The following is a 27,963-nucleotide window of genomic DNA, read 5'->3' as shown; positions in this document are numbered from 1 at the left end:
CGGCAGCCGGAGAATAAACCCCGATGATCTAGGGCTGATCCCGCGCCCGCTACCATGTCGGTGGCTTTCGCGTCCGCCCGGCCGAGAGGCAAAGGCGAGGTCACGCAGCAAACCATCCAGAAGGTGGGCTGGGGGCCCCGGGCTGGCCCGGGAGCCGCTGGGTGCGGGCGGGCGCCCGGCCGGGTCGAGGGTAGCCGGCGGACGCGGGGCGCGAACAAAGCCGGGGCGCAGGCGACCGCAGCGACCCCGCCGGGGCCCCGCGCGCGCTTAGCTGCCGACGTGCGCCAGCTTGGGCGGGGGCGAGCGTGGGTCGTGAGCAGGGCGCGGGGCGGCCCGCGGGGTGGTGTCGGCGGATCCAAGCCGGGAATGACCCTGGGCCACGCCGGGCACGGTGGGGACCCGCCGCTTTCGGGACCAGGGGCCGCGGGCAGGGGCGCAGGGTGGCGGAACAGACTGCCCAAGGGGTGGTGTCCGAAAGATGCTGCTCGCGGGATGGTATCCTCGGATCCAACCCGGGATCGACTGCGGGCCGCACGGGCACAGTGGTGACTCACCATCTTTGGGGCCACAGTCCATGGGCAGGGGTGCAGGGCGGTGGGACCAGGCGCCCACCGAGTGGTGTCCGCCGGCCACCCCGCGCGCACAGGGGATCCGCTTCGCTGGCGAAAGCGGTCGCGCTGCGTGGTGGGCGGCCCTGGCCCCTACGCGCACCTTGACTGGTTGAGGGGCGCACGGGGCGACAGGAATAGGTCCCAGCAGCCGGCCCCTACCGCCCCCGTAAGTGCTAGCACTCGGAGGCACAAAGGGGCGCATCCAGAGGGTGGGACGCAGTTCAGCAGCCCCGCAGCCCTTCGAGGAGCGCGCTACACCCCGGGGCCGACCTGCCGGCCAGATCTTGCTGCCCTTATTCGCGTGTCAAATTGTCTTTCAGTGTGACACCTAGCTAGCCTCTCAACTAACAGAAACTTTACACATTCGCTTTACAGCCTTGCCCACGTTCTTTAAGTTCGGCCTTGTGGTTTTCTAGAGATAACCTTCCCGTTGGTTTGGGGGCACCTTTAATAAAGCCTTAAGTTGTGAAAATGAAGATTTCAGTTTTCCTACTGTTTTTCCTTAGAAGATAAGCTCAGAAGAAAGAAGAGTGTTAGTCATTGCCGCTTGAATTTTTTTGGTGTTTTTGACAGCTATGTTATTTTCTTTTCTAACCTGCGGTCCTCTGCAGTATGCCTTGGTTTCTGTGAGCTTGTTTTTCCCCTGAAGGGATTCACTTCAATGGCCGCGGCCCTTCTTCCTTGATGACCTGCAGGGACCTGGTGGACTTCTCCTCAGCCTCTTGACTGTTTGAGACGACTTTTGCCGTGACTGGTTTTGACAAATGAGGAGCTTCATAAATGCTAAATGGGGAAGAGAGGACTTAAGAAGCAGGAGAAATACAGGTTTAAAAGTAGAGCATTCTTATTTGATTGGTTAACCCTTATGGGGTGCTCACTGGCCTTATTCGAAGGGCTTTGCAGGTCTCAACTCGTTTAATGTCTCGAGTTACTATTGTCCCCATTTTACAGATCAGGAGACAGGTATAGGGAGGCTGCGTGCCTGCTGGTACACGGTAGAGCCAGGAGTCACACCTGGACAGCAGCTCCAGGGTCTTCCCTGACAGTGACACTCCGTGTCAGACTCTTGGTTGGGCAGAGAGTCACGCATGTGACCCAGACGCACATGTTGGCAGCCCAAGGGGCTCTGAGGACCCTGGGTTTTGGAGTTAAGTGTGACGAGTGCAGTCACTGTTCCTGAAGCTGCCTTGGCGTCAGCATTCATCCAGTCGTTTGCACTTTGCAAGTCTCTAGGCAGAAGTGTGTGTTTGAGCACTGCTCCCAAACATCAGATCAGAAAGACTACATCGCAGGGCAGGTCTGCATGCTCACCGTTGGGGATGGGTCTTCGGCTTAGGCTGTCATCTGGTTTGACCTTTTAGGGCTAGCGGTCTGTGTAGTCACCTTAGTGTTTTGTCAGTGTATATACGCAGAGCTCTCTAAACTGGTATTCTGAGAGGGCATCAGAGATACATGTTCTGCACTCATATGAGCTGTGTCCACAGTATGTGCTCATGCTCAGAGCGTTGAGAAAAAGCCAGGGGTTCCTTGGAAGCCTACTTGGTAGTGAGACAGCAGGGAGTACGCTCTTGTCCTTAGAGTATGTTTAGACAGGAGCTTGCCAGGCAAACTCCTACTCAACCTTCAAGGCCTCACTGAAATGCCCCTTCCTTGTGCACCCTTGGCAGTCATGTGGTAAGTGCAGCATTTTGACATGTCACTTGGGCTCCCAAGTTTTGTGTTGCTGACCCGTTCTTGTTGTGTCCCCAGGCTGGCACAGTGTCAGTGCCTAGCATGTGCTGGAACATCTGTGACCCTGATTCCATCAGTCAAGTGTTTGGGATAGGCAGTAGTAGTCACTTCCTATGGCTGTCATAACAGATTACCACAAACAGGGTCATTTAAAACAGCTGCAATTAATTTTCTTACAGTTCTAAGGGCTGGAAACCCAAAGCCATGGTGTTGGCAGTGTTGCTTCCTTTCTGGGATCCGAGGCAGGATCTATTCCAGGCTTTTCTCTTGAGTTTCTGGTGCTTGCTGGTGGGCCTTGGAGCTCCTTGGCCTGCAGATGCATAATCCTGATCTCTGCCTCCATCTTCACCTGGCCCCCTTCCTATGTGTCTGTGTCCAATCTCCCTCTTCTCATGAGGACACCAGGTGTGGGATTTAAGGTCTACCCTAATCCTTCCCTGTTGGCTCAGATGGTAAAGAATCCGCCAGCAATGCAGGAGACCTGAGGTCAATCCTGGGTCAGGAAGATCCCCTGTAGAAGGGAATGGCAACCCACTCCATTATTTTTGCCTGGAGAATCCCATGGACAGAGGAGCCTGATGGACTATAGTCCATGGGGTCACAAAAAGTCAGACGTGACTGAGCAACTAACACATTAATCCATGTGACCTCAAATATAAGTTGATTACTTTCCCAAGGCCCCAGTTTCCAAATAAGGCCATGGTCCCAGATACTGGGAGATAGGACTTGACCAGGTTATTTTGAGGGACACAGTTCAACTCCTAAAGGAGGACACTTGCGGCAGAGGCATATCAGAAAAGGAGGACCAAAGAGTGGAGATAGGAAGGGTCTCAAAGGTTGAGAGTCACCAGTGGTCCCGCCTGTGGTCTGCAGGGAGTAGAGCAGGTGTTGTTCAGTGCTCAGTCATGTCCGACTCTTTGTGACCCCGTGGACGGCAGCACGCCAGACTTCCCTGTCCTTCACCATCTCCCAGAGTTTGCTCAGGCTCATGTCTGTTGAGTCGATGATGCCATCCAACCGTCTCATCCTCTGTTGCTGCCTTCTCTGCCTGCCTTCAGTCTTTCCCAGCATCAAGGTCTTTTCCAATGAGATGGCTCTTCACATCAGGCACCAAAACTGGCGGGGCTAGAAGGGCCAGCCTGATTAGGGGTCCCTCAGTCATGCACTCAGTGGTCTTGCTTGCAGTGACCAAGCATAGTGTGAGGCTGAGAACCATGGAGGACATGATTTGACCAGAGGGTCTGAGTTGGAGGTGGGCAGTGTCCCCAGGAAAAGCCAGTGACTGTGTACCTGGCCAGCTGACCTATAGGCCAGGACCCACCCTGAACTGCTCTTTCCGGCTGGGGACCCAAGACCATGCTCTGGATGTCACTGGTGGGGGTTGGGGTTCTGCTGTCTCTGCAGCCTGTGTGGCTGGGCTGGGGCATGTTGGAGGGGACCTTGACTGCTTTGCCTTGGCCGACGTGTAGGTGCCTCCTTGCTGCTTGGCACATAGTAGTTGCTTAATAAATGGGAATTTTATCATCACTGTTTATATTGGTTTCCTCAGCTGAAGAGCAGGGATAGCATCTTGTCCCTTTGCACCCGAGCCCCTTGTGTGGGGGAGACAGGCTCCGTGGAGCTTATGGAGGGGTGGGCAGTTGTGTGTTTGCTGATGCAGGTCAGGCACAGAAGAGAGACCAGCAGGGTGGCTGCCCGGCCCCAAGGACCTCTGTGCCCAGGGGCAGGGTGGGGGCACAGGGGTAAGGGGTGACCCATTGTCAGGGGAGGGTGCCCTGTACTCTCTCAGACCTGAAACTTGCCTTAAAAATGTAGGCTAATTCATGGGGGAGGTAGATTGGCCATTTTAAAATTCGCAACTGAGAGGGTCTTGGGGACTCGGAGCCTCCTGTGAACTTTGCTGTTGATGATCTCAGGCAGTAATTACTGAGAGCACTTTCTCCTCAGTGAGCAGAGGCCTGGGAAGGGTCTCCTGGGGTGGAAGTGGTGGTGTCCCCTCACTGTGGTCTCTGGGACTAGCCCTGGGTGGGGAGGCAGGGTGCTGCCCCTGAGCGCACTTGAACCTGCGCTGTGGAGGCTCTGAGTGCAGCCCCTGTGGGTGTTCTCAGGGAGGGAACAGCCCCCACCCAGCCTCTGCCCTTCTGCCCAGGCACTGCCCCAACCCAGGTGTTGTCCTGGGAGCCCCCTGGTGGAGGATGGAAGCCTCTGGATAAAGTACAGGCCACACACACCCCCCCACACCCCCCACACCCACCCCTCTGCAAGCCCGCCTCCTCAGGGCTGTGTCTCTCTTGCAGAGCCTGGAGGTGGAGGGAGGGGGAGGCAGCCAGGGGCCCTCTGACATTCACTCACAGGTGTCCCCACTGTGCCCTGCCCGGGGCCCCGGCCCTCTGCCCCAGCCTCTGCCCCAGCCTGCTCCCCGGGCTGGCGGGCCCTGTGCTGGCAGTTGGATGACAGCATCCATGCAGTCCCCAGGCTCTGAGTAGAAGCCACCCTCCCACCCCCGCAGTGAGGGGATCTAGTTCTTGTGTCCACAAGTGGCAGGGCCTGGGCAACGTCGGGCCAGTCTGGACCGCACCATGACTGTGTGCCCTGCTGCGTGAACATGGCAGGAGTCAGAAGGCCCCAGGGCAAAGATACTATATGTTTGTGCAGCTGAGGCTCCTGAAATGTGGCCCCAACCCCTTGGCCAGCACGGCTTCTGAGCAGATGGGTGACTGTGCTGGGACTGCAGGGCTGGTGGATGGGCAGTGGGCCGTGGGGTCTGCAGTGAGGGTGGAGCTATGGCAGCTCACAGCCCAGTGCCCCCTACCCCCACTTCCACCCCCAGGCCTCAGGTCCCTTGTTTTAAGGAAGATGACATGGTTGGATCCTTTCAACTGCACTTGTGGTAACACGTGATCACCTGGTACAGGAAGGCGAGCCACCTTGTAAGTAAGTGATGGTCTCAGCCTTTTGATGGTATTCTTGACATTGAGCAAAAGCGATGAGTAGATCCTGAAGGATAGGTGATCCCAAACTGCAGGAGTCCAGGGTCCTATGAAGAAGGAAGGGAGCCAGGCTCACAGGGGCAGAGTGACAGTGACTGAATAATGTGGGGGCCCCACATCCTTGAGGAGGATGGACATATGTTTGCAGCTGCATGCATGTTAACATGGATCACAACAAACTGTGGAAAATTCTTTAAGAGATGGGAATACCAGATCACCTTACCTGCCTCCTGAGAAATCTGTATGAAGGACAAGAAGCAACAGTTAGAACAAGACATGGAACAACGGACTGGCTCCAAATTGGGAAAGGAATACATCAAGGCTGTATATTGTCACCCTGCTTATTTAACTTATATGCAGAATACATCATGAGAAATGCTGAGCTGGATGAAGCACAAGCTGGAATCAAGACTTCTGGGAGAAATATCAATAACCTCAGAAACGCAGATGATACCAACCTTATAACAGAAAGTGAAGAGGAACTAAAGAGCCTCTTGATGAGGAGAAAGAGGAGAGTGAAAAAGCTGGCTTAAAACTCAGCACTCAAAAAACTGAGATCATGGCATTCATCCCATTACTTCATGGCAAATAGATCAGATTTTACTTACTTGGGCTCCAAAATTACTGAGGACAGTGAAGTCACTGCAGCCATGAAATAGAAAGATGCTTCCTCCTTGGAAGAAAAGCTATGATGAACCTGGACAGTATATTAAAAAGCAGAGATACCACTTTGCTAATAAAGGTCAGTATAGTGACAGCTATGGTTTTTCCAGTAGTCATGTACAGATGTGAGAGTTGCACCGTAAAGAAGGCTGAGCACCAGAGAATTGACGCTTTTGAATTGTAGTCTGGAGAAGACTGTTTGGAGTCCCTTGGACATCAAGGAAATCAACTCAGTCAATCCTAAAGGATATCAACCCTGAATATTCATTGGAAGGACTGATGCTGAAGGTGAGGCTCCAGTACTTTAGCCACCTGATGTGAAGAGCCGACTCACTGGAAAAGACCCTAATGCTGAGAAAGATAGAAGGCAGGAGAAGGGGATGACAGAGGATGAGAGGGTTGGATGTCATCATCGACTCAATGGACATGAGTTTGAGCAAACTCCAGTAGATGGTGAAGGACGAGAAAGCCTGGCATGCTACACTCCATGGGGTTGCAAAGAATTTGACACAACTGAGCCACTGAACAACCACAGCCATGTTAACGTGCCTTACCATGTCCTTCGAGTCTGAACACACATGTCAGACACGGAGGGAGGACCACAGGGCGGGGCCAGCCCTCCCAAGGACACCATAGGAGTAAGGTTTGGGGTTTTTGAAACCCACACATCCCATTCACAGATTCACCCATCAGGCAGATGTTTGTTGGAAGGGGTCCTGTCAGCGTTCATCAACAGGGTCTGTGGCCTGGGGGCTCCTAGTTATCCTCTGGGTTGGCGGGTGGCAGCTGCCTATGTGCTGGTGAGAAGGAGCCCTGATGGGTTAGCAAAATGTCTGCCCTGAGAACCATGGTGGGAGGGGGGTCAGCCACCCGGGGACGCTTACCCAGCTCTCCAGTCGTCCCTCCCACAGCTCAGGTGGCTCCCGGGAGTTATTACATGGAGTTGACCCCACGTGTGCAGGCATGCACTGTGGTCTCTTTTGTAGCCACAGAAGCCCCTGAGTACCATGTATTTGTTTTGTGGAATTCTCTGGTGCTTAGGAAACAATGAGGGGGGAACTTTGTGGCTGAGACAGGGACGGTGGGAGACCAGCGGGACGGAAATGTTCCCCATGTGTGCACAATGGGGACAGGGAGATGCTTCCAGAACAGCCGAGGTTGGCTGGAGTGGCAGCCGAGGGTGGGGGTTTGGAGACCCACCCTCCCCCGGGCCCGCCTGTACTTCAGCACGTCCGTGAATTTCTTCCCATTTCGAGGGCACAGCCTTTGTTAATTACAAGAACAGGCACAAGGACGTTGTGAAGGGTCTTTCTGCCCATTGTGGGGTGACCTGATCCCCCCTCGGCAGCAAGTTTCAGGGCCTCCAGGTCCCTCTGTGCCCCTATTCCAGGGTTCCCTGATGGCTCCAGTCCCTGTACCCCACCCTCTTGTGGGCTCTAGGACCCCTAGTCCCTCCCCTTCACAAATTTCTGATATCCTCAATCCCTCACCCACCCAGTCAGGACCCCACGTATGGCGTCAGCGGCCCCTGAGCCAGCCCTGCCCCATCACCTGTGTCCTCACCTCCAGGCAGCCCCATGGGCAGCAGAGTGCCAGGTCAGTCAGCACCTCCCTGGAAGCCAGGTCCAGTCCCTGGTAAAGCCTGTGGTGGATTGTCACAGAAACAGCAGCTGAGTGGGGCCACCCCAGCTCTGAGCCTGTGTTCCCACCCCCACGGTGGCCCCAGGCTTTGCTTCATGGTACTCTGACCACTGAAACAGCGGCCAGCACAACAGAGGCTTGATGAGACCTGTGCTCTCCGGCTACCCACTGGGGCCTGAGACCACCAGGGTGACCACATGCCAAGGAGGCCCCACCGATGCCAGAGTGGAGGCCGGGAGAGACCTGCGCAGACCTCCCTGACGGCCCCGAATCATGAGAACTAAGAAGCCGCTGTTTTCACCATGGGGCATGGGGACATTTGTGACACGCAACAGGTAACAGCTGTGCCCTGTGTCCCATGAACTTGGTCGCATTGGCCTTTGCAGTCCATCCAGGCTGCGGTTCAGCAGGTCCCCCTCTGCTGGGCATAGGCCTCCCCCTCCCCCAGTCGCTCCATGGTTCTCCATCTCCACCACATCCTCTTCTGCACGTTCCTAAAACTTCTGTCTCTGCTTTCGGATGTGCCCTGCTCTACCGCACCTTTGCCTGGGCCGTCCCTGCCACTCAGGCTGCCCTACCTCCAACTCCACCTGTGTGTTCCTGGTCGGCTTTCCAACCATGGCTCAGACATCATCGCTGAGTGCTCCTGGATCCCTGCTGTCAAGATCACAGTTGCAGATATGTGCCCGTGGCCGACTCGCCCTGACTCCAGCCACCTACTGCCCACTCCATCGCAAGCAAGGGTGGGGTCTGGCCACCTCCTTGTCACGCTTGCCTGGGTCTAGGATAGGCCTTCAGAGATGGGATCTCACCATCGCTTGGCAGTCGTGGCCCTCAATGCTGAGCACCAGCTTCTCCAAATGGTGTTGCCACCTTCTCTACTGTCTACCCCAGGATTCTCGCCTCCAGAGGCCCTGGGCCACGCCTGGCACTTGGGTTTCAGCTCTTATACTTCATGAGTCTCCAGCTCTTTTCTCTGTGACATCACCTGCCCCATCCCCCTGAACCTATGAAAAACCAGGCTTCCCAAGAGGGCAGAGAGCAAGGGGCATGCCCTCTGGTGCAGGAAGACACAGGGTCTCCTGTGAGAAAGCTCAGAAGACAGCAATAAATATGTGAAATAGATTGTTAATCCCCCTGTCAGTGTAAGTGTTGTCGTTATTTTTCAACTTTGTATTAAGGATACACACTTTTTAGACGCACACTTGGTAGAGAAAGGGGCTTCCCAGGTGGCACTAGTGGTAAAGAACGCCCCTGCCAGTGCAGGAGATGCCTGAGACAAGCGTTTGATCCCTGGGTCAGGAAGATCCCCTGAAGCAGGAGATGGCAACCCATTCCAGTATTCTTGCCTGGAGAAGTCCATGGACTGAGAAGCCTGGGGGAAGGCAACAGTCCATAGGGTTGCAAAGAGTCAGACACAACTGAAGCGACTTAGCATGGGCACACTGGTAGGAAAAAGAACAAGTGAACCCCTGGACCCACCCAGCCCTGGCAGTCCCAGACTCTTTAAAATTACCTTTTACACAAAGTTGTAAATCACTTATACGCTAATATAAAATGAAAAAATTTTTAAAAGAAAAAGTTAAATAAAAATTTTAAAGATCAAAAAAAAAGCTTAAAGATAATAGAATCATCTTTTAAATGGTAACAGCAACAGATGCCTCTCTTAGAAATTTTAATAAGCACATATAGGGAATAAGAAGGAACTGATTCACAGATAACCACCACATAGTTGGCAGGATATGAACCTGCGCAGGGAGACCCCAATGGATTTCCAGTCGATCAGAAAATATCAGGGCTTCCCTGACAGCTCAGTTGGTAAAGAATCCACCTGCAATGCAGGAGACCCTGGTTCGATTCCTGGGTTGGGAAGATCCGCTGGAGAAGGGATAGGCTACCCACTCCAGTATTCTTGGGCTTCCCTGGTAGCTCAGCTGGTAAAGAATCCGCCTGCAATTTGGGAGACCTGGGTTAGATCCCTGGGTTGGAAAGATCCCCTGGAGAAGGGAAAGGCTACCCACTCCAGTATTCTTGCCTGGAGAATTCCATGAACTATATAGTCCATGGGGTCACAAAGAGTTGGACATGACTGAGGTGACTTTCACTTTCATAGGAAATAAAATCTGTTTGTAATCTCCAATACAGAGTGAGCCAGGGTTTCCCTCTGGTCATTTACTTCTTGTTTTAAGGTTAGATTTTACACTCATCAAAACCACATCTGCACATAAAGAATCAAATCGTGCTGTGGGGCTTGTATTAGAAATTCAGGGTCATTCTTCCACCCCCATGCTGGTTTCCACCTCCCAGCAGCACCACTTGCCCTCACCATTGCTAAACCAAGTGGCTGCTTCTTGAATGATTTTAGCTTTAAGCATTGTCTGTTGACTCAGTCCACTCATAGCCTGGAGGCTGAAAGTCTGAGACGAAGGTGGTGGCAGATTTGATGCCCAGCGAGGACCTGCCCCCTGATTTGTGGACGGCCACCTTCTTGCCGTCTTCATCCCAGAGGAAGCTCTGGTGTTTTCTTCTTCTCACCAGGGCAGTGATCGCATTATGGGGGCTCTACCCCCATGACTTTATCCAAACCTGAACACCTCCCAAAGGTACTGCCTCCAGACGCCATCACATTGGGAGTTAGGGCTTCAACACAGGAGTTTTAGGGGGACAGCAGATATTCAGTCCCTAACATTTGCTCTCACATGAAGATGACGGCAAGGGGGGTCATGGCTCGTATTCATGCTCCCTCTTCCACCACACATAAGTGCTCCTATTGCCCCAGGATGGCCCCCTGGTGGTTGATCCGCCTCTGGTTGTGGTAGTGTAAATGTTCCATGCACAATCTTGTGTGTGATCATTTTCCTGTCCAGTCTTTTTTTTTCCCCTGGAGTTGGCTATCTCACTTTCTTTTAAATCGTCTCTCACTACTTTATCCTAGACTTCCTCCCAGTCATGGAAAGCTCAGCTCAGGTAATCTGTCAAGTCCATGGTTTCAGGGCTACTCTTCTTGGGCCTCTCTGGGTCTCCCTCCACCGTGGTCCCCATTCTTTAGGCCTCTGTGTTGGTCTGAGATCTTCCCCTTTTGCCATTTGCTCCCTTGTTTTATGGGACCACATCATTTTACAGATTCCTGAAAAAAGGTTTGTGGGACATGAACCTTTAAAAGAATTCCCATATTCTCTGCCCCCTGATTTCCCCAAGTTAACCTGTTGCCTCATTTGCTCTCTCCTCCTCTCTCTGCCCCCCTGCCCTGTGTATAAATATTATTTTTGCCAGAATCGTTTGAGATTTGCAAACTGACTTTTACTCCCAAATGTCCAAGCACCACTATCTAAAGACAAAGACATAACCACAGAACAGAGATGGGAATGTGGGAGCTGACATGGACACAGGACTGTTATCTGGTCTGTAGACCTAATTCTAATTCCCCATTTATGCCAAAAATGTGCTTCATAGGAAAAGAAAATCCCAAGTCATGTGTATTCAGTTTCCCAGTAAGGAATTCTTCTATCTTCGCCTTTAAAACTTTGACATTTTGAAGATTATGGGTCAGTTGCACTCAATAGGGCTTCTGTGGCGGCTCAGATGGTAAAGAATCCACCTGCAGTGCAGGAGACCTGGATTCGATTCCTGGGTTGGGAAGATCCTCTGGAGGAGGGAATGTCAACTCACGTTAGTATTCTTGCCTGGAGAATCCTGTGGACAGAGGAGCCTGGCGGGCTACAGTCCATGGGGTCACAAAGAGTCGGATACAAGTAACACAGACACACTGCACTCAATTAGGGTGGAAGACGCCTTTTCCTGTTTGTGCTAAGAAAGTGTATTAAGTCTCCCTCGGGATCGGGTTGTTGCTCCCCAGCATATTTTGGGATTGCCTCATTTCTTCTCAGAAGCTCCCCTTCAGCATCCAGTTATCTCTCCTGAGAAGACACACCTCAGGACCAGGTGGTCCCTCCTCTGGCAGGCACTGTCAGGATTAGGTCATCACCTCTATAAGTCTCCCAGGCAATTGGTCGTCTCTCTTCAGAAAGTCTCCCTAAGGATCAGGTAATCCATCTCACAACGTATACCTCAGGATCAGGTCATTCTTCCTCTGACAGAGTCTCTTAGGACTCATAAGCTCCCTCAGATAATATGCCTCAGGATGTCTCCAATCCTCAGGAAGTCTCCCTTCAGGTGGGCTGATCCCTCCTGAGAGTGCTTCCCTCAGGATTGAGTCACCCCTCGTTTGAAAGACTCCCCATTGGCTCATTTCTCGTCCAAAAGTCTCCCTCAGGGCCAAATAATTCGCCTCAGAAGGTCTCCCTCTGGATCCAGTCATCCCTCCTCACAAAGTCTCCCACAGGATCGGCTCATTCCTCTTGCAAGTCTCCCTAAGGATCAGATCATCTCTCCTCCAAAGGCTTACCCAGGATCAGGTCGTCACTCCACAGGAAGTGTTTCAAATATCAGGTCTTTCCTCCTCAGAAGATCTCTGTCAGAACTGAGTCATCCCACCTCAGGAAGTCTCTCCCTGGGTCTGATTATCCTCATCAGAAGGTCTCCTGGATCAGATCATTCCTGCTCTGAAAGTCTCCCTGAGGATCCAGTCATCCCTCCTGAGACCGTATCCCTCAGGATCCCGACACTCGTCCTCAGATAGTCTCCCTCAGGGTTAGGTCATCCTTGCTCAGAATCTCCCTGAGGATCAGGTCATTCCTCCCCCAAAATCTCCCTCAGAGCAGGTCATTCTCTTCAGAAAGTCTCCCTGGAAATTGGGTAATCCCTCTTCAGAAATCCTTTTCATGGATCAGGCTGTCTCTCCTTAGGGAATCTCTGTCTGATTTGGGACGTTCCTCTTCAGGAAGTCTCCCTTAGGATTGGGCCATCTCCCCTCAGGAGTGTCATCCACCTCAGGATCAGGTCATCCCTCCTCAGAACGTCTCAGTCAGAACTGGGTCATCTACCTTGGGGAAGTCTCTCCCAGGGTCTGATTATTCTCAGAAAGTCTCCTTCAGCGATTTCCCAGGTGGGCCACTGTCTAAGAATCCACCTGCCAATGCAGGAGACATGGGTTTGATCCCTGATCCAGGAAGATGGAGCTGCTAAGCCTGTGAGATGCAACAACAGATGCAGTGGCCTCCGTTAAGAAGCCCATTTCTTTGCAACCCCATGGACTGCAATGCACCAGGCTTTCCTGTCCTTCACTATCCCGGAGTTTGCTCAAACTCATGTCCATTTAGTGGGTAATGCTATCTAACCACCTCATCCTCTGCCTCCCTCTTCTTTTGACTTCAATCTTTCCCAGGATCTGGGTCTTTTCCAATGAGTCAGCTCTTCTCATCGAGTAACCAAAGCATAGGAGCTTCAGCTTCAGCATCAGTCTTTCCAATGAATATTCAGGGTTGATTTCCTTTCGGACTGACTGGTTTGATCTCCCTGCTATCACAGGGACTCTCGTGAGTCTTTTCTAGCACCACAGTTAGAAAGCATCAGCCTTCTTCATGAGCCTTCTTTGGTGCTCAGCCTTCTTCATGGTTCAATTCACACATCCATACATGACTACTGGAAAAACCATAGCTTTGCCTATACAGAGCTTTGTCTGCAAAGTGATGTCTGTGCTTTTTAATACACTGTCTAGGTTTTTCATAGTTTTCCTTCCAAGGAGCAAATGTCTTTTCATTTCATGGCTGCAGTCACCATGCACAGTGATTTTAGAGCCCAAGAAAATAAAATCTGTCACTGCTGCTACTTTTTCCTCTTCTGCTTTCCATGAAGTGAGATAGTTGCTTGTTTTAAAAAAATTCTAACAGTGTAACATTTTCTCATAGTTATGAGAACTACAAAAATGTTCGTAACAGCTGGTTAACGTCTCAACCTATGGTTTTCCTGTCATTGCTCGTTATCCCAACATTGAGCACTTAGCATCCCCCCTTTTCTGAGCAGACAGGAAGGATTCTGAAATGGATTTATGGTTCATGTGAAGCATGTGACTTTGGGAGAGGATTCTTGCCTGGCATCAGGAGCCTAGGAGGTAGAGCCTGGGGTGCCTTTTAGGGGCAGCTCTGAGAGGGAGAGGACATGGCCTTCTGTGGTTGTTTTCCTTTCTTAATTAATCTGGGAAAGACTTTCTGGGCAAATGGCAGGGATGCCCAGTCCTCGTCGGTCTAATAGCCTGCCTGCGCTGGGCTCCGCAGGCAGCCCCGGCCCACAGCGCCCCCTTGTGGCTCCCCATCTCGGGTCCGCCCCTCCGCCGGCGTGGGAATGGCAGAATTTGGCGCATCATCTCTAGGGTGGGGAAAACAGCCTAGCAAAGAGGAGGAGGTTGTAACTAAAAAAGCCAAGCAAGAGAAACCAAGCCCAAAGGCTCAAGGGATGAGCAGGGAGGGCGAGGCCCTCAGTGCTTGGGTTCCCCATCTCTGCCCCACGTCCTGATGGGAAGTGTCCACTCAGGGCCTTCTGGTCGGTCTCTGGGAGCCCCTCCCACGCTCCCACGCAGTGACCTTTTCTGCAGCCTCTGTCGCCTCCTGGTCTCCAGGGCTGCCCCAGGTGCTGTCCCCAAGTGGGGGCATTCTGGAGAATGCCTCCCCTAGGCGTCCCCCCCACACGGCCATTACTTGTGGGTCTCACATTCTCCAGACTCCAGTCCACCCTCAAGGACCCTGGAAAACAGGTCCTGCAGGCTGTGGGTTTTCCTCTGCAGACTGACAACCTGGGACCTGTCTGGGTGGGGCCGGGTGTGATGGACCCTGGCCCTGTGGGGCTGCGGGCTTGGCCCAGGGATGTGGAAAGTGCTGGGCCCTGGTGGCTCGGGCCGTGAGGGGGCAGCTCTGCTGATGGCACCACTGGGCCTCATGAGCTGTGGGATGGTACCCTTGAGCCCCCTGAAAGACCACCTGAAAACACACCATGTTCCCACGCTCACGTCTGCTTCTCCTTCAGATGCTGGACGAGAACCATCACCTGATCCAATGCATCCTGGACTATCAGAGCAAGGGCAAGACGGCCGAGTGCACCCAGTGAGTGGCCACACCGCCTGCACCCCTCCCAGCTGCCTCAGGCTCGGTGGCCTGAGAGAGTGGGGCCTCGGGGTCAGCCAAGCTGCTGAGTCGGCTCCCCCTGGGTGGCTCCCCACGGAGAGGTGGGCGGGTTTGGAGGGAAATGCGAGTGTAGCGGAGAGCGGACCACTGTGGGACCCAGGACTGGGTGCAGAGGGGGCTCACGAGCTGCTCTCATAGATGCTGTTGCCTCTTCGAGGGCTGGGGTATCAAGTGAGCCCAGTGCCAGGGTCCACCGGCGAGGCTAGCCCCCTGGCAGACCCTCCTGTGTCTCCCTGGCCCCCACATCCCTCTGACTCACCTCCACCTCCATCCTCTGAACAGACTCAGTGGTACCAGGTCAGGGTATCCCTCCCCACCCCTGGCCCTTTCTGAATTGCAGAGCGCTGTGCCACCTGCCGGTTCCCCCCAACCCCAGGGCTTGGCTGCAGGGCTGGGCAGGCTCCTCCCCTCACCTACGCCTCCGCCTGCAGGTACCAGCAGATCCTACACCGGAATCTGGTCTACCTGGCCACGATCGCAGACTCCAACCAGAACATGCAGTCTTTGCTGCCTGCCGTGAGTGCCCACCAAGGCTGGGGGAGGGGGAGGTATAGACACCGTTGGTCCAAAGCTACAGGGCTGCTCTCTGGTTCAGATCTGGGAGATGAGGGTGCCCGGATAGGTAGGGGGTCACTTGGAAGCTCCATCTTCAGTCCTGTGACCAGAGGTGGGCCTGGGCGTGGAGGAGGAGCAGGGTGCCTGGCAGCCTGATACTATAGCACAGGACAGGCTGTGCAAGGGCTCAGGGCTACCAGAGAGACCAAGGTGGGTGGGGAAGGGTGTGGAAAAGGTGAGGTGGATGCGACTGGGGCTGGTGAAGCATCTCCCTGAGTCCCAGGAATGGGGGGGGGGGGGTCCAGCTTTGAACCTCAAAGTGTGTGTTGAAAAGCTCGAGGAACACTTGGAGTAGCGTTTTTGTCTTGGCCTGAGCTGTCCAGCTATATGAGAGCGGTGGTCTGTCTTAGAGACATTTGCTAGGCAGCCAGCAAATGTGGCTGCAGGTCTTGGGGTGGCTGAGTCCCTGGATGAGATGGTCTAGAGGCCATTCTCCGCATTAACCCTCTTCCTGGTGACCTTCCTGTTGCCACAGCCACCAACGCAGAGCATGACGCTGGGCCCGGGAGGGCTGTCCCAGAGCGGCTCAGCCCAGGGCCTGCACTCACAGGGTAGCCTCAGCGATGCCATCGGGGCCGGCCTGCCACCCTCCTCCCTCATGCAGGCCCAGATCGGCAACGGTGAGCAGCCCCGGCGTGTCGGGCTCGGGTTGGTTCTGGGAAGCAAGTGGGTCACTGACTGGGCTCCTGAGTGGCTGGTGCTGCGGTGGAGACCCCCTCTTCCCGGAGGCCCTGCTGCGGGCACAAGTGCGCGGGTGATACGGGGTGGGGGGGTAGGGCCCTTGTTGCAGCCCCAGATTGGCTGTGACCCTGCAGATCGGCGCGTGTCACCTGGTCATCTGAGTGCACAGGTGTCCTGTCCTTGGGTTGAGAGTCGGTAGCAGCCACTGGGACGGTTGATTCATGTGATGGGAAGCAGGCCATTTCCTTCTCTGGTTGCGTCCTTCTCTGGTTGCTGACCGCGGTCAGCCTCCCCCCTGCACAGTCACCTGAAGGAAACTCGCGGGGGATGTCTTTCAGAGCCGGTCTTCTGTGGGTTTCACACCCCCTCACCCCCCACAGGTCCAAACCACGTGTCCCTGCAGCAGACGGCACAGAGCACGCTGCCCACCACCTCCATGAGTATGTCGGGCAGTGGCCATGGCTCGGGGCCCGGCTACAGCCACTCGGGCCCTGCCTCTCAGAGTGTACCCCTGCAGAGCCAGGGCGCCATCAGCAACTACGTGTCCCGGGCCAACATCAACATGCAGTCCAACCCAGGTACCACCCCGCTCGGCCCATGGCCCTTCCTCTGGCAGCTCCCTGAGGGGCGGGGCTGGTGGGTACAGGCCCGGTGGGTAGGGGGCTTGGCTGCTCCCGTGGCAGCTTCAGGGGAGGCTCTGAAGGGTGGTGGCATGCCCCCCCCACCCTGTGCTGGGAGGACAGGGAAGGGCTCCCACAGGCAGAAGGCACGCAGGGCATGCTGAGGGGTGGCAGGAGCCCAGCCTGACAGCTTGGGGCCTTGAGCACTCAGGAAGCACTGGGTCCAAACTGGGGTGCCCAGTGAGTTTCAAAGCTTAGAGCAGAAACAGAAGGTGTGAAATTACTCCTTGCTTCTCGTTATGTTAATTACATACTGAGAACAACCTATTTGGGATATATTGAGTCAAATAAAATGTTGCTGAAATAGATTTTACCGGTTTCTTTTCATTCCGTGATGTGGCTCACATACCTTGTGCTGGACAGTGTTGCCTGGAGGGTCCCGAGCAAGGGGGAAGGAAAGGACAGGCAGGCAGGGCCCCCCAGGGCCCTTTGAGGCTACCGTCTGGGGAGGGCAGGGCAACAGGCTTCTCTGGGACCAGCGGGTGGGGGCCGCGTTTCACATTTTATGAGTCACCCAAAGGCACTTTGGCAGGAAGAGTGATGTGGCCCCATTGGGGGGGCCTTGTGGAAGCCGCAGCCTGGAGTGAGGGTGCAGGCTGGTCTGGGGGTGGGGGAGGCACCACCTGGGAACTGCTTGGGTTACTGGGGTCTGTCGTGTTTCCCAGTGTCCATGATGCACCAGCAGGCAGCCTCGTCTCACTACAGCGCGGCGCAGGGCGGAAGCCAGCACTACCAGGGCCAGTCCATGGCCATGATGGGCCAGAGTGGGCAGGGCGGCGGTGTGATGGGGCAGCGGCCCATGGCGCCCTACCGGCCCTCCCAGCAAGGTGAGGCCACCCTCGGTACAGGGAACCAGTGCGGGGAGGGCCGTTGTGGGAAGCCCGGCTCCTGGGGGCTGGACATGCGGCAGGGCCCCGGGTCCCCTGGGTGGGCCTGTGGGGTGTCCTCTGAGTGGGCCCGTCTGGGAGGTTCTGGGGCTCGGGGAGGTGACATCAGCACTGTCCCCCCAGGCTCGTCCCAGCAGTACTTGGGCCAGGAGGAGTACTACGGCGGTGAGCAGTACGGCCACGGCCAGGCTGCTTCGGAGCCCATGAGCCAGCAGTACTACCCCGATGGTGAGGCCCACTTCCTTGGCATCTGTCCACACTCCCCAGTTGTTCCCAGTTCAGTCCCAGCGCCCCCACCAGCAAAGCACCCAGAGTCCCCTTTGAGGGTGGGGGCTGGTCTCTGCTGAGAGAAGCTTCTGGCACTGGGCTCCCTGGGGCTGGGGGCACAGTCCTCTGAATGGATGGACACAAATATCCGAAGGATGGATATGAGCTCGTGGTGAAGTGCCTTCAGGAAGGTAACGAACCCGAGCCAACTGTATGTCTCGTAACAGTCACCTCCCAGCTGCTCAGTTACACCTTCTGCAGGTCATTTTCCTTTTCTGTGTCACCATTCCGGCATCTTTAAAATCAGGATTTGTGGAGATGCCTTAAAGTGACTGCAGAGGACAGGTGGGATTTGGGGAGGACCCCATGCAGGGATGTGTGACCAGGTCAGGCAGTGGGCAGTGGGGAGGTGGCCAAGACCAGAGGGGTCACACACTCCAATGGGAGTCGGCGACGGGATGGTGACCACATAGCAACGTTAAGAGCTAACGGACACGTGTGTGTCGGACATGGGGCACCAAGTATGCTCTGTAAACCTTGGCTTGTTGGCCCCAGGAGCAGGTAGCCATCTGCACTTTAAAGGAACCTCGGCTGCCAGACAGCAGGAAGAGCCCCCACAGGCTCAATCTAGGACACGGGACCCATATCCAGGGGCACGCCATCCCAACCTGATGGCTGAGTCCATGTGGCCTTCCCCGGGTCTGGGAAGCCAGGACCTCTGCTGACTGCTAGGCGCCCCATTTCCTTGCAGGACACGGTGACTACGCCTACCAGCCGGCATCCTACACAGAGCAGAGCTACGACCGGTCGTTTGAGGACTCCACGCAGCACTACTACGAGGGCGGTAAGGCAGCTGGCTGTGAGCTCCAGGCCTAACGTGCACAGGGCCTGCAGAAGTGGGGTGGGTGCCGATAAGGCCGCCAAGGTGATGGCACCAAGCTGGCCCTGGAAAGGACTTCCTGCTGCCCCCAGGAAACCCTGAGAGGAGAGGGGCCACTGATAAGCTCATGGGTGATGGCATCCAGGGCCCCCAGTCTGCTGGTCAGGAGTGGGGACAATGTCAGGGCTGCCAGTGGCCCAGGAAAGAAAAGACAGATGATGCGAGTGGAACGAGTGACTAGAAAATGTGACTTTTGAGGTGACCTGTTTTTAATTGTAAAAACACATAACGTTACCATTTTAGCCATTTTAAGTGCACACTCCAGCGGCACTAAGCACGTGCGCGTTGTACCATCACAGCGTCGTCCCCAGAGCCTTCATCTTCCTGAACTGACCATCTGTCCCCAGTAAATACTACCTCCGTTTCCCCACCCTCTCCAGGAAAGCTGGGCTCAGCCTCCTCCTCAGGAAGAGCCCTCACGCTGCTCACCAGGGCGGGCTTGTCGAAGTCTCAAGTGCAGTTTGTACCCTCTCTTTGGGCTACAACCACTCACCCTCCATAATTGATGAGGACTTTGCTAAAACGTCCAGTGACTTCTTTTAGGGCAGGTGTGGCAGACGGCATGGTTTCCTCCTGGGTCTGGAAATGTTTTGTTCCACCTGGTTAGTGACCCCCGCACAGGACCACACACGGTACTGGCCACGCCTCAGTGGGTGGCCTGCCTGGTCTTTTTTAGGTTGGGAGGTGGGGTGTTTCTTTCAGAGGAGTGGTCTGTGCCCTGAGAAAGGCAGGGGTGTTGGGTGGGGGTGATTAGGGGTGGCTTGAAGCCGACATAAAGAACTTTCCCATAATTAGCTTTGTCCCCCAAGGGAATGAGGAACCTCAAGAGACACAGGTGGCTGGTCCTGGTTTTGTTCACAGGAGGCAGGCGCCCTGCAGGTTCCCTGGAGTGAGAGGGCCGAGAAGTGGTCCGGGGCACAGCAAACCCAGATGGGTGGGACAGGGTTGCTGTCGGGGCCACTGCAGAGCCCTCCATGGAAACCTTGATGTCCCACTGGCATTTTCTCTCCATGAGGTTTGCAGGAGCAGAGGCTGGACACAGCCAGTGTCCACTGTAGCATGTCCAGGGCACTGCTGTGGCAGGTCCCCTGGGTCATACCAGGTGTGCAGCACCAGAGTGTCTGGATGCTGCCTTCTGTGTAAAACGATGAGTGCTAAGAGCACACCCACCCACCATAAACAGACGAGAAATACTGGAGACAGCGATTGAAGTGACTCGGGGGTGATAAGGCCAGGCTGGGCGGGTGGACTGGGTTTGCTTTTAGATTTCAAATTGCATCAATGCATCTGTCCATTTAGAAGTCAAACTTCGAAATAGTAAACATTATTGGCTGTTGTTGAAAATCAAAGTGCTAACCCTGTGGCTGTGCAGATCTGCCCCCGACCCCCAGTCCTCGGGTCGATTCTCAGTTTCTCCCGATGGCAGTGGTGACTGTGGGTGGGCATTCGGTGCCACTCAGGCCCCGAGGCTCATCTGTGCTTGACGACAAGGTTTTATAGACAAGTCACCATCATGGGTTTGTTCCTTTGTTTTGTGGCCACATTCCTGCCACATTTATTAACACCAGCCTCTTCTTTAACCAATGAGTGTTTCCTTTTCTCATGGCCACGTCATAGGCTGTCGCAATATTCTTAAAGATAGAAACCAATGAAAAGGAGCAGAAAAACAAGGGAAGTTGTCGTCTCTGCCCCAGTGGTGGGAAAGCCCCGGGTTGTTCCAGGAAGGGCAGAATCTGGGCTCCCTGGCTCTGCTGCTCCCACAAGACCCTCCTGAGAACTCCTCAGGCATGTTCAGAGAGTTCTGCCTCTTGTTTCAGAGTTGTCCAAACCAGCCCATCTTCCCCTGGGGTTTGGCCCTGGATCAAGGGAAGGTTTTTCTGGGTGCATGAGAGCTGTGCTGCGTTCTCACTCACTGCACACCTGCTGTGTCCAGGCCTCAGCAGCTGCTGCTGTGAATTAGCCCCTTTACCTGTTGCCACAGAAGGAGAACAGGGACTGTAAGACATGAGAACGTGCAGATGGGCCCAGAAACTCTGCAGCCCTGGAGAAACCTGCCAAGTCTCTGATGCACTTCTCAGGAGACACAAGGACAGTGAACCCCCATCTCCACCAGTTGCTGACACCTCCTTGGCCATCGACTGTCCCATTGGCCATTATTGCTGGGACCGGCCATGGTTGGTGAGGAGGGAGCAGAGGTCAAGGTGTTTCCTTAGATGGTGATCAATCAGAAAGACTGAGGAAAGATTTCCCTGGTGGTCCAGTGGCTAAAACTCCGCACTCCCAGTGCAGGAGACACGGGTTCGTTCCCTGGTCAAGGGACTAGATCCCACCTGCCACAACTAAAGATCCCACATGCCACAGCACAGCTGAGCTGGCTCAGCCAAATAAGAAACAGATAATTTTTTTAAAAGACCCACAGGCTCCTCAGAGCCCACCTTGGAGAAGAGTTTGCCCATATTACAGAGTGTGTTCCTTTTCTTTGTGTGCAGCTGGAAATGGACTTCCTAGTGGGGTTTTAAGCCTTTCCACATGAATTTGCTCTCAATAAAGCTGTTATTTTTAAATGTACATTATCAGGATCCCAGTTTTTAAATACTTACAATTTATAACTCCTAGAAGAGGCAAGTTATTTACAACTGGAAAAATAATGTAGAAAAATGGGTTATTTGGATTCCATTGTTCATAACCTGGCCTCTTGTCATGGTGCCTCTGTCTCTGACTTCCAGAATATGTTTTGAATAAAGAACAAAAACAAAACAACAAACAGCTCTCCTTTCTGGGCAGGCTGTTCACTGGCTCTCTGATGCCACAGAGGAGTAAACACTCCTGGGCCCTCGGCCTCCAGCTGCTCCTGCTAGAGGGTGGGGTCTTATGCAAAGTAGGACCCGACATACTGTAAGTTAAAGGGCAGGCACTGTGGTGTTGAAGAGCAAAGCCCTATTTGAAAGAAAACAATGAAACTAGGCTTAAATTGGTCTTTGTATAAAGGCAGTATGAAAACTGAATGGAATTTAATCTCTACACCAATCTGAAACTCTTGTGACCTGCGTTAGGAAGACTTTGTAGAAATATTTTTAATTTTTATTGATTTTTAACATTTTATTTAAATATAGTTGATTGACAGAGTTGTGTTTCAGGTGTTCAGCAAAGTGATTCAGTTATACATATATACATATATTTACATATGTACTTTTCTTAGGTTCTTTTCCATTGTAGGTGTAGGATTTTTAAATGGTTGTTAACACTCGCTCTTAACCCTTGATAACTATTTGTTAATATGCTTACCACTCTCTCAACTTTTACTGTGAGCTTTCTTCCAAAAATGAGGCTTTTAGCATGGGTGCTGGCTGGCTAGTTAAGAGTCTTGAAAATGAGAATTAAGGCATTTTCTTTGGGAAAAAAAAGAAAAAATGAACCTAAAACATCTCTGGGACTATACCCACATATAGATGAAGAACACAGAGGCAAATTTCTACATCTTTTCTTCCATGAAGTCAGAGGAAAAAACACATTACAGGTCTGAACTGGCTTGCACATTTGCCTGTAAAACGAAATGGCACTGAAACGTGTGGGGTCCCTTTGAACTCTGGGAGTCACACAGCCTTTCCCTGTGTGTGTGTCCAGATCTCCTTCTTATAGGAACACTGGATTAGGGCCCAGCCTGATCCAGTATGGCTTCCCCTTAACAATTACATCTGCAAAGACCCTCTTTCCAAATAAGGCCACAGGTCCCCGGGGTCAGGACCTCAAAGCCCTGGTATCAGGCTTTGTTTTAACTGCAATAGTCTTTTCATTTTGGCCATATATTTGTATTTCTATCAGATAGTAAGAGAGAAGTATAGTAAAATAATTTGTATTGTTGTGGAAAAGAAAAGGTACTGGAGCAATAGAGTCGATCTATGGAACCCAAAGCAGCCCAAACCTTGGGGGACAATGGAGCTGCCATTGCTCCCTGGAAACAAGTTCATGTCTACTTCCCGCTGCAGGAAACTCACAGTACAGCCAGCAGCAGACAGGGTACCAGCAGGGAACAGCCCAGCAGCAGACGTACTCCCAACAGCAGTACCCCAACCAGCAGAGCTACCCCGGACAACAGCAAGGCTACGGTAAGGCGGTGGGGGTTGCAGGAACATGGTCATTCAATGGGTGCCTGCGCACATCTTATTTTGAAACAGCTGTAGGTTTCCAGAAAAGCTATGGGGAAAGCTGATGGTTCCCTGTAGCTAACCTCTTCTATTCCCAGCGCCCCATGGTCACAGCTAAGAAACCAGCGCTGGTGTGTGGCCGTGGACTGAACCCAGTTTCTTCAGATCTCATGGGCCTACCTGCATGTCCTTTCCTGTCCTGGACTGTCCGGGGTTCCACAACTCCTTGGGTTGCAAGTTGCTCGCACTTTCCTTGTCTTTCCTGACCTTGGGACTTTGAAGAGGGCTAGGCAGGCACTTTGTAGACCCTCCATCAGGCTGGGTTTGTCTGGATTCTAAAAAAAAGACCATGGTGGGGAAGTGCCTTCGTATCCCCTCGCATGGATGTGACTTGCCTCTACTGAGGCTGACCGTGGTCCTGTGGCCCATGGCGCCTGCCAGGCCTTCCCACTGCCCCACTCCCTCAATCCCCTCCTCCAGACTGTGGTGTCACTGGGTCCATCCCCACCTGAGGGGCATCATCCACATAGATTGTCCAGGAAGTCTTCTCCAGGGAAGATAGGTGTCTTCTCCCCTGTTCACTTAGTTATTAATCATATATTTCTATTGGTAGGTGCTCATAGGTACTGATGTTACACATTGGCTTATAATCCAAACTTCTTTATTTTACGGTTCAAGCTGTCTCAGCCCTGCCTCTCAGGAGCTTGGGTTGGTGCCCATGCCCCTTGGACGTGCCCCCTGCTTTTGGCTTTGGGCATGTGCTTCTTTCTGGGACCACAGCATTTCCCCTGTCCCAGGCCTTGAAGCAGCTTTTGGAAAAACCCCTCAGCCTTTGTCAATTCCGCCTTCCCTGTCCACTTAGGCTTCGAGGCACCATCATTGTCTTGGCTGTGTTCTCGCCATTTGCTGCACATTTAACTCGTGTTTACAGTAATAACTGTGACTGTGTAGACTGGTCCCAAGAAGCAGGTCTAGCGCTCTGACAGCGGCCCCCAGTCCCCGTCTGGATGTGGGGGAGGCATAGCTGGAGCCATTGGGGCATAGCAGGTTTGGCCGCCAGCTGTGGTGCTTTCACTACTCAGGTTTAATGTGGTAGAAAAATGGGTGCTGATGTCTCAGGGGCTTCCCCAGTAGCTCAGCTGTAAAGAATCCCCCTGTAATGCAGGAGCCACAGTAGATGCAGGTTGGATCCCTGGGTCAGGGAGAATCCTTGGAAGAGGACATGGCAACCCACTCCAATATTCTTGCCTGGAGAATCCCATGAACAGAGGAGCCTGGCGGGCTACATTCCATGGGGTTGCAAAGAGTCAGACACGACTGAATTAGCAGGAATGCACGTCTCAGGGGCTTGGGAGGACCTGTGGGAGAGGGTGCGGGGGGTGATCTCATGATCCTGCTGTGTTCTAGGACCTGCCCAGGGTGCCCCCTCACAGTACTCCAGCTACCAGCAGGGACAAGGCCAGCAGTACGGAAGCTACCGTGCATCTCAGACGGGCCCGTCCGCCCAGCAGCAGCGGCCTTATGGCTACGAGCAGGCAAGCCTTCTGCCCGTTTCCAGACCCACACCCCGCCTTGTGCATCACATGTGACAAAGTTTTCCCCTATGGCCATGAGGAATACTAAAATGGGACAGGCTGGTTCCCCAGGTTCCTCCGGAACATGAATTCTCTGAGCCTGTAAGGTTTTTAAAAATTGTCACTTCAGTCAGACACAGCTGGCTCTTTGTGTCCTAAACTCTCCCAGAGTCTCGTCCTTTCACACCTCGGATGTTTCCCTCATGCCTGGCAGTGGCAGTGTCTGTTGCGTGCCTGCAGGTTATGGCACCTAGGCAGATTGTAGAGCTTGCATCTTGCCTGTCACAGTTGGACCTGTCTCGGGCAGGAGCAGGGTGGTAGGTGGGAGGAGACAGGTCCTGGACACTCTGGAGTCTCCTTGGAGGACAGTCCCGGGCAAGAGGTGACTATCCATCAGTGACTATGTGGTAGGTCAGAGGCACCAACGACCATTTACGTGGCTAATAAAACCTTAAGGCACTGTGTGGATTAGGGATGTTTTTCTCTTGGTACCTGAATAGGTAAGGTCCTGTATCTCATTATTTAAATACTTCTCACTCTGCTCCCCAAAGAGAGATAAAGAATGAGCCAGTTATACATAGAGAACGAGTTTTCAACAAGAGGTAAACAAGCTCAGGGCAGAGTTATTAGGGAAGCAAACCTTTTTGGCTTTTGGAACGTTCCGGTGAGCATGTAGGAAGCGGTGCCAAGGGGAGTGTACCTGGGGAGCCCATCCCAAACCTGCTCACAGCAGGGTCAGGTGGGGATGTGACAGGGGTACCTGGCCCAGGCCCAGTGCAGTCAGCTGCTGTGTGACCACATGGACCAACCTCTTCCACCCACTGACCTAAATCAGTCTCTCAGCCTGGATGGTGGCTTCCAGAACAGCAGCTACCCACCTGCCTCATGGACACAGGCTGAGGCATTTGGTCGCTGGCCAACGATGCCCCATCCACCTCTCACCCTGGGTGTGGGCTGAGGTGGGATCTGTCTCATCCCAGGTCATCTCACGCAGGCCTGTCGGAGCATAATCTGTGTCTTGCTCTCTTGCAGGGCCAGTACGGAAATTACCAGCAGTGAAGGACCCGTGTCTATGAGGAATCCTGAGGTGGCATGTCCGCCCAGGATGGACAGGCCAGTGACAGTTCTGAGGGGCTGTGACCTGTAGGCTGCCCCTCATCTCACGCAGCGTCTGCTTGTGAAGCGCACACTTTTCATGTGGGGTAGGACACCGAGCGTGCACGCTGGTGCCAGATGGCGCTTTGATGGTGTGACACATTTGGTGCTGTGTATAGTATTGTATGTCCATACAACAGAGAGGTTGTCCCTTTTTGTCCCCCCATCCATGTTTCTAGCTAGCTTTAGGGGTCCCTTTGTCATTGGAGTCTTCTCTGCCCAGTGATGGGACAAACCTACCAGAGGCCACAGTCCGCATGTTCTTATGAACAGACCTGAGGTCTGACTCTCCTCTCATGTTTGTACTGGGGGTTGTAAACTTGTCTCTCACTGGCTGCACTGCCCCTGGATGGCAGCCTCTTTCTTCCTGGGCCTCAAGGCAGGGGAGTTGGGCAGGCATTTTCTGTGGTTTGCATCAGTCTTTGTTACCCAATGGAAAGGATAAATAACCTTCACTTGGAGAGGCCTTGAACCTTGATTTCCAGACCTCGTTCCTTACCTGTGTCTCTCACTGGTTCTGTTTATCCAAAAAGTTACACGTTTTTGTATTACAAAGTAAAGAGGGATCAATGACTTTGTTCCAAATAAGTAGGAATCCAAGAAGGCAACTGTGATCAGCCTCACCCAGGGAGAGCAGTGTTAACTTAACTGAAGGAAGGAGAGGGTAGTCCTCTGGAATTACTTTGGGTTTGACCCTTGTTTATCGGATGGTCATTTCTGGAATTTTAATATGTAATATGCTCAATTCTAAATTCATAATTTAAAATAGTGACACTGAATTCTCCAAAGAGTTGGCAAGTTATTTTATACTTCTTCCAGGACCTGCTTATTCAGATTGCCAAGCGAGCATTCCTTTTCATTTAGGAATATCTGAAATTCACATCTTAAAGAGAACACCACTGATTTCACTGTGTTCTTCCTAAAAAGAAGGAAAGCTCTAACGTAGAGAAATTTGAGTCGTTTTTACATTCCTAGGACATTAAATGCCATTTAAATTCTGCACAAATGTTAAAGATAGCTCATGTGGAAAAGTCAGGTCAAAGGAAAAGTTATACATTTCACTAGTAAGTCATACAGACGTTTTATCAACCTCTACTTGGATAATAATACCCATATTTATTATGGCCCCTTTAAAAACATCTTCGGGTAAATGCTGACATATTTCCAAGAACCAAAAAATTAAAAAATCCAGTTCTTGATATCAAGTCTACTGAAGTTGATGTTTTAGTGAAGTCTTCTGTTTTAAAATTTTAAGGTAGTACTTTATCCATAATTGGATGCTTTGCAGTCTAGAAGACATTTTTAATGTGTTTCTAGCAGAATGAATTCCGTCCCCACTGGGAACATGGCGACAGTTACTGTTGCTGTTTTACAGATGAAGCACCAGGGCTCATTGAAGGGACAGCTGGGGTCCAGTACAAGTCCTGTTCTAGGACGTTCTGCCCTCTTCTGTGGAGACAGAATCACAGGGATAGTGGGATAGAAATGTTTATTTTGTAGACTTTCGGGTTTTAGAAACCCTTAATACTAGTAAGGGCTTAAAAAATACATCTCTATATTAAATTACTTAAGTGAGAGCCCTTAATTGCTAAATGACACAGACATTAGCAATTTCAATTTAGGGAGTCATTTCCCTTCATTTTGTTCTGTTCTTTCCTGACAATTTTCATAGAAGTAATTTGCAAACTCAATCGGGGATTAAAATTTCCTGTTGAAAATGTTAAAACATTTGAGAACTGTGAAAATAGTTTATTTTTATTCTTTGCCAATATGGGAATATGCCTTTTGTGTGTGTGTGTGTTTTTAAGTGCTGTATTAATACTTTTTGAAGGAAAAGGACACTTGAAAAATCTTATCCCAAAACTTCAATCTGAAATGTCTTACATTAAGAATTTCTTGAATGTCGTGTATATATTTTAAAAAGCACTTTGTGAAATAGTTTGTACATTTATTTCCTAATTTATACATGATTGTTGGTGTTAATATATTTAATGATTAATAACAAAATGTTTATTTAACGTGCCGTCCATTTTTATGTAATGTGGGGAGTGATGCTAGCGGCTCGTTACTCTCGTGTCTCTTCTGTCCGCGGCAGCTCAGGCCGAAGCGAGTTGTCCGCGCGGCGCGGTCGGTGCCGCCTGGTCTCCCGGCTGAGGTGCGGGCGCCCGGGCGGCGACCCCGCCCCGGCCGCGTCTGGACTCGGCACCTCCGGCCCGGCACGGCCGACCGAGCATCTCTCCCGCGCCCAGCCGGAGCCTCGCCTCGGCGGTCGCTGAGCGCCGGCGGCCGCTCAACCTCGGAGCCAGA

At 52.7% G+C, this 27,963-nt stretch overlaps 1 protein-coding gene across 1 annotated transcript; it reads left to right on the top strand.

Annotated features, from left to right (window-relative positions):
• Positions 1-11: 11 nt before the first annotated feature.
• Positions 12-27,461, top strand: SS18L1 (SS18L1 subunit of BAF chromatin remodeling complex). The gene is made up of 11 exons (XM_052650995.1): positions 12-123; positions 14,555-14,631; positions 15,144-15,228; positions 15,803-15,947; positions 16,389-16,586; positions 17,354-17,515; positions 17,699-17,803; positions 18,594-18,686; positions 22,769-22,888; positions 24,335-24,462; positions 25,534-27,461. The coding sequence occupies exons 1-11, from the start codon at positions 55-57 to the stop codon at positions 25,558-25,560; spliced, it is 1,209 nt and encodes a 402-aa protein (XP_052506955.1). The 5' UTR covers positions 12-54; the 3' UTR covers positions 25,561-27,461.
• Positions 27,462-27,963: the final 502 nt, after the last annotated feature.

This window comes from Budorcas taxicolor, chromosome 13, assembly GCF_023091745.1.
Source record: "Budorcas taxicolor isolate Tak-1 chromosome 13, Takin1.1, whole genome shotgun sequence".
Lineage (NCBI taxonomy): Eukaryota > Metazoa > Chordata > Mammalia > Artiodactyla > Bovidae > Budorcas > Budorcas taxicolor.
The sequence above is the reverse complement of the archived record's forward strand: the minus strand, read 5'-3'. Positions and strand labels throughout refer to the sequence as shown.

Excerpts from the sequence above, each read along its gene's own strand:
- SS18L1 (XM_052650995.1), top strand. The coding sequence starts at position 55 with ATGTCGGTGGCTTTCGCGTCCGCCCGGCCGAGAGGCAAAGGCGAGGTC. Across the intron at positions 15,229-15,802 it reads TGCAGTCTTTGCTGCCTGCC|CCACCAACGCAGAGCATGAC; the intron begins GTGAGTGCCCAC and ends CTGTTGCCACAG. Across the intron at positions 17,516-17,698 it reads CTACCGGCCCTCCCAGCAAG|GCTCGTCCCAGCAGTACTTG; the intron begins GTGAGGCCACCC and ends CTGTCCCCCCAG.